The sequence below is a fragment of the Salmo salar genome, chromosome ssa10 (genome assembly GCF_905237065.1).
Source record: "Salmo salar chromosome ssa10, Ssal_v3.1, whole genome shotgun sequence".
Classification (NCBI taxonomy): Eukaryota; Metazoa; Chordata; class Actinopteri; order Salmoniformes; family Salmonidae; genus Salmo; species Salmo salar.
This window is the reverse complement of record NC_059451.1, coordinates 66,602,777-66,615,189: the sequence shown is the minus strand read 5'-3', so window position 1 is coordinate 66,615,189 and position 12,413 is coordinate 66,602,777. Positions and strand designations below refer to the sequence as shown.

At 40.0% G+C, this 12,413-nt stretch overlaps 1 protein-coding gene across 1 annotated transcript in view; it reads left to right on the top strand.

Annotated features, from left to right (window-relative positions):
- Window positions 1-12,413, top strand: part of brsk2a (BR serine/threonine kinase 2a) — a 567,398-nt gene that overhangs the window by 500,059 nt on the left and 54,926 nt on the right. The window contains 1 exon segment of the mRNA XM_045688027.1: window positions 2,382-2,396. Within this exon segment, the coding sequence (XP_045543983.1) occupies window positions 2,382-2,396 (15 nt within the window).

Sequence of the window (12,413 nt, the reverse complement as noted above, 5' to 3'; positions counted from 1 at the left end):
AACCACAGGTGGACTCCAATCAAGATTTAGAAACATCTCAAGCATGATCAATGGAAACGGGTGCATCTGAGCTCAATTTCTAGTCTCATGGCATAGGGTCTGAATACTTATGTAAATAAGGTATGTCTGGTTTCTATTTGAAGTGCATTTTTTAAAATGTCTAAAAAGTCTTTGTCATTATGGGTTATTGTGTGTAGATTGCTGAGGATTTTTTAAATATTTAGTCCATTTTAGATTAAGGCTGTAATGTCACAAAATGTGGAAAAAGTCAAGGGGTCTGAATACTTTCCTGAAGGCACTGTACATGTCTAATAACGTTTTGATAATAAAGAACTTGATATTTTGCTATGATTGTTGCTTTTTCCAATAGTTTCTTCTTAATCCATGTATGCAAAATATGTTGGTAGCATAAGGGTTAATAAGGTAAGGTTTAAAGTTTGTGATAGGTTTAAAAATGGAGAAAAAAACAAGTGACTAGCACTGCGATTGAACCCGCTAACCTCGCGGGTGTAACAAAAAACTGTCTTAAGTGGTAACAAATCTGCCCAATTAGCTGTTCGCTTTCGATACACCCACTTGTGTTAATACGCCCATTTATGTTGACACATGTTCCGGCAGCTATGTTGAGTTGCAGTTACCCCTGACTCCTCTCTTGATTGATTTGGGCTCCCGACTGGTGCAGCGGTCTAAGGCCAACTGCATCTCTGTGCTAGAGGCGTAACTACAGACCCTGGTTCAATTCCAGGCTGTATCACAACCAACTGGGATTGGGAGTCCCATAGGGCAGCGCACAATTGGCCCAGTGTCGTCTGGGTTAGGGTTTGGCCGAGGTAGGCCGTCATTGTAAATAAGAATTTGTTCTTAACTTACTTGACTAGTAAAATAGAAAATAAATAAAACATTTGATTTCAAAACCAGCCCCAAAGCTGATTTGTTTTTAGATTTAACCCCTCTCCCTAGCTGTACATCCTTCTCCCCTTATGGCACGCATTACAGGGCTGAAGCTAAGCTGAGCTGTGTATGGGGAGAAGGATGTTGGTGAGAGAAGTCAGTGTGGGTTTATGGTTTATCTATGTGTTGTGCTTTTTCTCATATCCTTGATTGAACAGTATTCTCTGCTGGGGGAGGTGTGTGTTTGTTAGTTTGTGCACAAACGTGTGCGTGCGTGTGTGTGAACGTAACCTTATCTCTCCCCGGCAGCAAACTTTTATCGACAGTTTTGAGAATCAGGAGAACTTTACATCAGAGTGTGTTAGAAAGAAGACTGGCTTTGAAACATATATTATGACAAGCCAATCTCGGCGTGTACACTGACGGAAGGGAAAGATAAGTATTTTGGAATGGAATGCATTTTAACTCAAGCTACATAAACGAAACATGTAAACCCCAGTCACAATCCAGCATTGTGTCGTTATGTCTAGTTTGGTTCCCCAAAATTGCACAACTTGTTTTCTTTCATTTTTATTGACAAATATTGTAAGACACATAGGGGTCAAATGTTATCATAAAACGTCATAAAATGTATTAATTCCACAACAGAATGATGGCAAAACTGTATCTTCACAGCAATGGGAATCATAATTGTTCAGCTTTTGTGAATTATGTTTGAGTAGATTTGGAATACATGATTTGCAGTAGCTGTACCATGCAGATAATATGGTACATATTATAATATGGTCTGGATATATTTTTCTTACATGAATGACCAATTCATCTTGTATATAATAAAGGAGAATGGGCTGAAAAATCTCAGAACAAAAACACAGCTTCATCTTAATCCTGAAGGTGTGCGAGGAGAAATTGATTGAATTTATCACACCATTTAAAAAAATACATAAGGGCACTTCAGCCGGTGATGCCTCCACATACATTTTTTTTTAAATCCTCAAGGATAACACAATATAGCTTAAAAGCTCATTTCCATTGTGGTCCTTTTGAAAAGGGAAGGGGATGCAGCAAGGTTAGGCGGAAATTGAAGCGACAAGAAACAATGACAGACAGAATTGTTGTTTGTTATTTAACATGAGATTATAAGTACAATTCCCTTTCCTAATAAACAACTATGGACAGGTACATCTCCCTTGTTAATAATATGGGGAAAAATCCATCACTGTAATATATAAATGTATGTTTTTTTTGTTTCGTTCCGCCATTTCTTAACATTGCTCTGTGGAGGCGATTGAGTGTGTTGGACTGATGTTAAAGTGCCCTTAATATAAATATACACACAAGTAACCACAAATAAAAAAAAACCTGTATCATCAAGCACAAATAGACCTGGGTCTTGTTCATTAGGGCACACAATGTTTTAAATGCTTAGCAACATTTTGCAGAGGAGAATGAAAACGTACTTTTCTTATTGGTTGGACAAATCCACCAAGTTCCTCAGTGTTTCTGTAAGTTTTCTTCAATTTGGTGCCGAATGAACATGACCCATGTCTTGGTTCATTTGGAGGTTTGTTGGGGTGAATAGTGATTATTAGCGTTCACTCCGTGTCAGAGTCATGGAGAAAAAGAGCTAGATAAGGAGAGAATGAGACAGAGAAAGGGTAGCTAGAAGACTCTTTTCCCATTTTCCTTGAGGTCCCAAGTCCCCTCAACTCGAACTCTCACACGCACACGTACACAGACAGACAGACAGGCCGACAGACAGACACAAACAAACAAACACAGCCCTCAATATTTGGAACCCCCTTGTCTCAGACCTCCTTTGGTCCTATTACCACTGGCCATTTACTTTGGTTCCGTTGTGTTTTTGAAGACTCCATGCCCCCTTCCCAGAACCTCTTGTACTCATTCCATCCCCCACAGTGCACCACTGCACCCCTGTGGATGTGTTGGATGGACCTCAGATGCAGTGATTTGTCACATACATACATATATACACACACACACACACCTCCACAAAGAGTGTATGGGAATAATTTGGACTTGAGGAGTTTCCCAGACAAGGTATCAGTACAAACCCCAGCCATACACACACACATTCTTTCTCCAGTATAAGCTCTAGCTCTCCATACAGGGGCCCTTTGTTTCCATTTGGGAAATGACAGATGATTGGTTAGCTACAGAATGTTTTTTTACCCCCGACAAACACACACACACACACACACACACACACACACACACACACACACACACACACACACACACACACACACACACACACACACACACACACACACACACACACACACACACACACACACGCACACACAGGAAATCATTTTGTACAGAAGTGGATGTAACACCTGGACAGCCTAGAGTATTATGAATGCTATTCATTGACTACATCTCAGCGTTCAACACCATAGTACCCTCAAAGCTCATCACTAAGCTAAGGATCCTGGGATTAAACACCTCCCTCTGCAACTGAATCCTGGACTTCCTGACGGGCTGCCCCCAGGTGGTAAGGGTAGGAAGCAACACATCTGCCACGCTGATCCTCAACACTGGAGCCCCCCAGGGATGCGTGCTCAGTCCCCTCCTGTACTCCCTGTTCACCCACGACTGCATGGCCATGCATGACTCCAACACCATCATTAAGTTTGTAGACGACACAACAGTGGTAGGCCTGATCACCGACAACGACGAGAAGGCCTATAGGGAGGAGGTCAGAGACCTGGCCGGGTAGTGCCAGAATAACAACCTATCCCTCAATGTAACCAAGACTAAGGAGATGATTGTGGACTACAGAAAAAGGAGGACTGAGCACGCCCCCATTCTCATCGATGGGGCTGTAGTGGAGTAGGTTGAGAGCTTCAAGTTCCTTGGTGTCCACATCACCAACAAACTAGAGTGGTCCAAACACACCAAGACAGCTGTGAAGAGGGCACGACAAAGCCAATTCCCTCTCAGGAAACTAAAAAGATTTGGCATGGGTCCTCAGATCCTCAAAAGGTTATACAGCTGCTTCATTGAGAGCATCCTGACTGGTTGCATCACTGCCTGGTACGGCAATTGCTCGGCCTCCAACCGCAAGGCACTACAGAGGGTAGTGCGAACGGCCCAGTACATCACTGGGGCTAAGCTGCCTGCCATCCAGGACCTCTACACCAGGTGGTGTCAGAGAAAGGCCCTAAAAATTGTCAAAGACCCCAGCCACCCCAGTCATAGACTGTTCGTAGGTTGAGAGCTTCAAGTTCCTTGGTGTCCACATCACAAACAAACTAGAGTGGTCCAAACACACCAAGACAGTTGTGAAGAGGGCACGACAAAGCCTATTCCCTCTCAGGAAACTAAAAAGATTTGGCATGGGTCCTCAGATCCTCAAAAGGTTCTACAGCTGCAACATTGAGAGCATCCTGACTGGTTGCATCACTGCCTGGTACGGCAATTGCTCGGCCTCCAACCGCAAGGCACTACAGAGGGTAGTGCGAACGGCCCAGTACATCACTGGGGCTAAGCTGCCTGCCATCCAGGACCTCTACACCAGGTGGTGTCAGAGGAAGGCCCTAAAAATTGTCAAAGACCCCAGCCACCCCAGTCATAGACTGTTCTCTCTACTACTGCATGGCACGTTTTTACCCCCAAGTCATAAGACTCCTGAACAGGTAATCAAATTGCTACCCGGACTATTTGCATTGTGTGCCCCCCCAACCCCTCTTTTACGCTACTGCTACTCTCTGTTTATCATATATGCATAGTCACTTTAACCATATCTACATGTACATACTACCTCAATCAGCCTGACTAACCGGTGGCTGTATGTAGTCTCGCTACTTTTATAGCCTCGCTACTGATATTTTTCACTGTCTTTTTACTGTTGTTTTTATTTCTTTACTTACCTATTGTTCACCTAATACCTTATTTGCACTGTTGGTTAGAGCCTGTAAGTAAGCATACCTGTTGTATTCGGCGCACATGACAAAAACTTTGATTTGATTTATTACTACAATACCAAACCATCTGTAATGTTATCTTTATTTAATGTCGGGTCTAACAGACACAGATGCTATGATACTACCACTCTTGTTTAGACCAGAGGGGACTGCTTTTAGGCTATGTTAGAATTGCCTGAAAATGAGAAAGTTGGTTTGGATTTTCTAGCTTAAACGGTTCAAGAGTTACTATTGGAGGGTTATTTTATGCAAATGTATGCAATTTTACAGTGCCTTGCAAAACTATTAATCCCCCTTGGCGTTTTTCCTATTTTGTTGCATTACAACCTGTGATTTAAATAGATTTTTATTTGGATTTCATGTAGTGGACTTACACAAAATAGTCCAAATTGGTGAAGTGAAATGAAAAAAATACTTATTTCAAAAAATTCTAAAGAGTAAACAACAGAAAAGTGGTGCGTGCATATGTATTCACCCCCTTTTCTATGAAGCCCCTAAATAAGATCTGGTGCAACCAATTACCTTCAGAAGTCACATAATTAGTTAAATCAATTCCACCTGTGTGCAATCTAAGTGTCACATGATCTGTCACATGATCTCAGTACACCTGTTCTGAAAGGCCCCGAGTCTGCAACACCACAAAGCAAGGGGCACCACCAAGCAAGTGACACCTTGAAGACCAAGGAGCTCTCCAAACAGTTCAGGGACAAAGTTGTGGAGAAGTACAGATCAGGGTTGGGTTATAAAAAAATATCCGAAACTTTGAACATCCCACAGAGCACCATTAAATCCATCATAAAAAAATTGAAAGAATATGGTACCACAACAAACCTGCCAAGAGAGGGCCGCCCACCAAAACTCACAGACCAGGCAAGGAGGGCATTAATCAGAGAGGCAACAAAGAGACCAAAGATAACACTTAAGGAGTTGCAAAGCCTCACAGCGGAGATTGAAGTATCTGTCCATAGGACCACTTTAAGCCGTACACTCCACAGAGCTGGGCTTTACGGAAGAGAGGCCAGAAAAAAAGCCATTGCTTAAAGAAAAAAATAAGCAAACATGTTTGGTGTTCGTCAAAAGGCATGTGGGAGACTCCTCAAACATATGAAAGTCTGGTCAGATGAAACAAAAATGTAGGTTTTTGGCCATCAAAGAAAACGTTATATCTGGCGCAAACCCAACACCCCGAGAACATGGCTCTAACAAAGTATTGACTTTGGGGGGGGGGGTGAATAGTCATGCACGCTCAAGTTTTCTGTATTTTTGTGTTATTTCCCCAAAAAAATTCACAATAAGAAATATTTTGCATCTTCAAAGTGGTAGGCAGGTTGTGTAAATCAAATGATACAAACCCCCCAAAAAATCCCTTTTAATTCCAGGTTGTAAGGCAACAAAATAAGAAAAATGCCAAGGGGGGTGAATACTTTCGCAAGCCACTGTATATGGTTATAGTTGATCAAAGGTTTGCAGAATTTGAACATGGGATATAATGAACATGAAAAAGTTGGTTTGGTGTCTCTAGCTTGAATGGTTCAAGAGTTACTGTTGGTGAGTTATTTTATGCAAATGTATATAGTTGACATTGATTGAAGTTAGGATAGTCTGAAAATGTGAAAGTTGGTTTTATCTGAGCTTGAACATTTCAAGAGTTAATGTTGGTGAGTTATGTTATGCTAATTTATGCAGTTGTATATAATTATATTTGATCAACATTTTTAAGAATTTGAAGTTGCTAGACTGAACATGAGAAAGTTGATTTGGTGTCTCTAGCTTGAACGGTTCAAGACTTACTGTTGGTGAGTTATTTTATGCAATTGTAATACTTAGATATGATCAATGTTTTTAAGAATTGGAAGTTAAGATAACCTGAACATGTGGTAGTTTGGTTTGGTGTCTCTAGCTTGAATAGTTCAAGAGTTACTGGTTGTGAGTCATTTTATGCTAATTTAGGCTATTTTTTATAGTTATAGTTGATAAAAGTGTTTACGAATTTGAAGTTAGGATAGACTGAAAATTAGGAAGCTGGTTTAGTAACTTTAGCTTAAAGGGTTTAAGAGTTACTGTTGGTGATTTACTTTATGCAGATTTGTGCACAGTTAATAATTATTTTTTAGGATAGCCTGAACATGAGAAAGTTGGTTTGGAGTCTCTTGCTTGAATGGTTCCAGAGTTACTGTTGGAGGGTTATTTTATGCATATGTGTGCAATTTAATATGGTTATAGTAAATTAAAGGTTTTCAGAATTTGAACGTAGGATAGCATGAACATGAAAAAGTTGGTTTGGTGTCTCTATCTTGAATGGGTCAAGAGTTACTGTGGGTTGGTTATTTTATGCAAATGTGTATTATTATAATTAATTTATGGAATTATAGTTGGTAAACGTTTTTAAGAATTAAAGTTATGATAGCCTAAACATGAGGAAATTGTTTTAATATCTCTAGCTTGAACAGTTTAATAATTAGTGTTAGTGATTTATTTTATGCAAATGTGTGCACATTTATATAATTATAGTTGATACACATTTTAACCTTAGCCTAAACATGTGAAATTTGGTTTGGTGTCTCTAGCTCCATGAGGTAGTCACCTGGAATGCATTTCAATTAACAGATGTGCCTGTTAATTTGTGGAATTTATTTCCTTTTAACGCATTTCAGCTAATCAGTTGTGTTGTGACAATCTAGGGGTGGTGTACAGATGATAGTCCTATTTGGTCAAAGACCAAGTCCATATTATGGCAAGAAACGCTAAAATAAGCGAAGAGAAATGACAGTCATTACTTTTTAAGACATTGAATCTGGAATCTGGAAAATTTCAAGAAGTTTAAGTTTCTTCAAGTGCAGTCGCAAAAACCATCATGCGCTAAGATGAAAGTGGCTCTCTAGAGGACTGCCACAGGAAAGGAAGACACAGAGTTACCTCTGCTGTAGAGGATAAATTCATTAGAGTTAACTGCACCTCAGATTCCAGACCAAAAAAAATGCTTCACAGAGTTCTAGTAACAGACACATCTCAACATAAACTGTTCAGAGGAGACTATGTGAATTAGGCCTTCATGGTCGAATTGCTGCAAAGAAACCACTACTAAAGGACACCAATAATAAGAAGAGACTAGCTTGGGCCAAGAAACACAAGCAATGAACATTAGACCGGTGGAAACCTGTCCTTTGGTCTGATGAGTCCAAATTTGAGATTTTTGGTTTCGGAGGATCTCTGCATGTGTGGTTCTCACTGTGAAGCATGAAGGAAGAGGTGTGATGGTGTGGGGGTGCTTTGCTGGTGACACTGTCTGTGATTTATTTAGAATTCAAGGCACACTTAAGAGTGATATGCTATCCCATCTGGTTTGTGCTTAGTGGGACTATCATTTGTTTTTCAACAGGGCAATGACCCAACACATCTCCACACTATACCAGTGCTCCAGTTGTCTAGATAGACGCATAGGGTTAGCACCTTTTTTTTTATCTCTCCATATTTTTCTTTCTAGACAAACAATCCTTTATCTGATTTCCCTGATTTTGTTTTGCTCCACATTCTTAGTTTGCTTTCTGTTTTTAAGTTTGGTGTGGGTTTTGTTCATAGTGAACTTTCTTTGGAAATCCCCAAAGTGTCTTTCAGAACCCCTCCTAAAACCTCACTTGTTTAGTTTTGGTTGTTGATCAGGGTCTCTTTTTTAGTCCCCTCTTCTGTTTGAGTGACATTTTTAGTTTTGGGGAACAAAACAAAAAGTTTATGAATTTGAAGTTAGAATAGCCTGAACATGAAAAAGTTAGTTTGGTCTGTCTAGCTTGAATGGTTCAAGAGTTAATGTTGGTTGGTTATTTTATGATAATTTTTATACAGTAAACTCGGAAAGTACTCAGACCCCTTGACTTTTTCCACATTTTGTTACGTTACAGCCTTATTCTAAAATGTATTAAAAAAAAAACATTTTCCTCTTCAATCTACACACATTACCCCATAATGACAAAGCAAAAACTGTTTTTTAGAAATGTTTGAAAATGTATAACAAATAAAGGACATGACTTATGTATATACATATTCAGACACTTTGCAATGAGAATGAAAATTGAGCACAGGTGCATCTTGTTTCCAATGATAATTCTTGAGATGTTTTTACAACTTGATTGGAGTCCGCCTGTGGTAAATTCAATTTATTTGACATGATTTGGAAAGGCTCACACCTGTCCATATAAGGTCCCACAGTTGACATTGCATGTCAGAGGAAAAACCAAGCCATGAGGTCGAAGGAATTGTCCGTTGAACTCTGAAACAGGATTGTGTCGAGGCACAGATCTGGGGAAGGGTACCAAAACATTTCTGCTTTATTGAAGGTCCCCAAGAACACAGTGGCCTCTGTCATTCTTAAATAGAAGAAGTTTGGAATCCCCAAGACTTCCTAGAGCTGGCTGCTGGCTAAACTGAGCAATCGAGGAGAAGGGCCTTGGTCAGGAAGGTGACCAAGAACCCAATGGTCACTCTGACAGAGCTCCTCTGTGGAGATGGGAGAACCTTCCAAAAGGACAACCATCTCTGCAGCACTCCACCATTCAGGCCTTATGGTAGATTGGCCAGAAAGAAGACACTCCTCAATAAAAGGCACATGACATCCCGCTTGGATTTTACCAAATGGCATCCAAAGGACTCAGACCACAAGAAACAAGATTCTCTGGTCTGGTGAAACCAAGATTGAACTCTGGCCTGAAAGCCAAGAGTCACGTCTGGAGGAAACCTGGAACCATCCCTACAGTGAATCATGGTGATGGCAGCATCAGGGACTGGGAGACTAGTCAGGATCGAGGGAAAGAAGAACAGAGCAAAGTACAGAGAGATCCTTAATGACAACCTGGTTCAGAGAGCTCAGGACCTCAGACTGGGGCGAAGGTTCACCTTCCAACAGAACAACGACCCTAAGCACACAGCCAAAACAACACAGGAGTGGCTTCGGGACAAGTCTCTGAATGTCCTTAAGTGGCCCAGCCAGAGCCTGGAATTGAACGCTATCGAACATCTCTGGAGAGACCTGGAAATTGCTTTGCAGCGACACTCCCCAGCCAACCTGACAGAGCTTGAGAGGATCTGCAGAGAAGAATGGGAGAAACTCCCCAAATACAGGTGTGCCAAGCTAGTATCCTCATACCCAAGAAGACTCAAGGCTGTAATCACTGCCGAAGGAGCTTCAACAAAGTACTGAGCAAAGGGTCTTAATACTTATGTAAATGTGATATTTCTGTTTTTTTTTATTACAAATTAGCAAACATTTCTAAAAAACTGTTATTGCATGGTCATTATGGGCTACTGTGTGTAGATTGATGAGGGAAAAGTGAAGGGGTCTGAATACTTTCCGAATGCTCTGTAGATGGGAAAGAGAGAAAATTGACATGGTATTATCACTAAGTAACCAGTATATATACAGGTATTCTGGTTGGTAATGGTGTACATGTCGAGGAAAATACTGCATAAGACATTGAGGAGACATTGAAGAGCTGAGTGGAGAATACTCACGTGTACATGAAGAGGAAGCCATAGGTGGAGTTGACTCCTTACGTCTCGTAGTTGAACATCTCACTGGCATCCCAGACATTAGACTAATGGAGAGAGATACAAGGGAATGGGGGTTGGTGTGTGTGTCACAGTGTGTGACTCAATGTGTGCAACCAGAGTGGTATAGTATGAAGCAAGCTAGATCTAGTCAGGCTTTTATAAAAGCTAGCCAACTTTAGTTAGCTTCCCATTCCAGGTCAGGCGTCATCCGTACTACAATGTTATCACTCGCATATTATGAAAAACTGCTCCTGAACTTCTTCTAAGATATTATGGTGGTCCGTAAAGAAACGTTAGAGGTGCATGCCACCACCTACTGTACTGGAGTGTGTAGTCTATCACAGTTTACAGACTAAATTAATAAAATAAAAAAACATTAAGAAAAACTCAACCTAATCATGTACTACTAAGAAAATAAAGAAAGAGCCCTACTAACGACTAAGAGCTGTACCATTTGAAAACCAACCACTTTAGGCTGCCATTGACAACCATGTTGTTTCATTCCATTTTAAATTGTTATAGTGCACAGTAATACTTTTGGTGGCAGGTTATGTGCTATTATCAGACCTTCCACGAAAAAAACATGGAAAATTAACACAAAATTAACACAAAACTATGTTTTAAGTGAAATATTAGCATTTGTCTGAAGCCAAAAAAGACAGGAAATTCTAAGCTAATTTGACCTTAGCACTAACAAGGCATTTCAGCATAAGCAACTTGACTACTACTTGTCAGGTGTTTGCATACTGGTAGCGAAGTCAGGTGCAGGAGAGGAGAGATTTGTGAACAGTCGCACGCTTTATTGAGGCAAAAGTGCAAAACGCGCAAAACAGTCACAAGAATTATGTTTAACAATAAACATCTTCGTGAAAATTACCATGGAAAAAACAAACCAGTCTGGCGCGTCAACAATAAACACGTAACACAAACAATCTTTCACAAAGACATGATGGGGAACAGAGGAATAAATACATGTAGATTGATTGGGGAATGAAAACCAGGTGTGCAGGGAACAAGACAAAACAAATGGATACATGAAAAATGGAGCAGCGATGGCTAGAAAGCCGGTGACGTCGACCGCTGAACGCCGCCTGAACAAGGAGAGGAGCTGACTTCGGCGGAAGTCGTGACACTACTAGAGTACTGTAGCTTTATTGATATATAGTTCTTCAACAACAGATGTACTCACATTGGATGGGTTGATTAGGATTAAAACCTCTCAAACAGCCTAATGCATACTCTTAGAGTACGTTTACCCAATTAATGTACTTGTTAACGTAAGCTTATTTTTTTCATGTAAAATGCATATCTGCCATTAGGTAATCTGTGCAATGATCCTAATCTTAATGTATACAAATTGGTTCTTAAAGGGGCAATCTGCAGTTCAAACAACAAAGCCACACCCACCACTGTTTTGGTAAAAATCTGAAGAATTCGGGGTGAGGAAATGTTACCACTCTCAAATTCATAAGCATTCTGTAAACAAAATAAAAATGTGGACCATGTTCAGACGCTAACTTTTTCTTTCTTAAAAAGTACATTGTTTATAAACAATTGAGTTGATCAAGTAAATATTTTGGGTTCTGATTGGGAATAACAATAGGACTAAGCTCTTGACTTCAAGAATCAATGGGTGTGTGTAAATAATTGAAAAGTAAAAAAATGTATGAAGCAATCACAGATTGACCCTTTTAAATACTATACCTTATAAATGTTTCGAGCATAGCGTAACTTTCTTACCCTATCATAACCCAAAATATAAGGTTGTATTACTCCATTGTTTATAACAGGAACATAAACCATGTATAGCTTCCAAATATGTTCAAAAGCTGTCAACTACACTACTGTTCAAAAGCTGTCAACTACACTACTGTTCAAAAGTTTGTATTCACTTAGAAATGTCCTTGTTTTTGAAAGTAAAGCATATTTTTTGGTCCATTAAAATAACATCAAATTGATCAGAAATACAGTGTCGACATTGTTAATGTTGTAAATGACTATTGTAGCTGGAAACGGCAGATTTTTATGGAA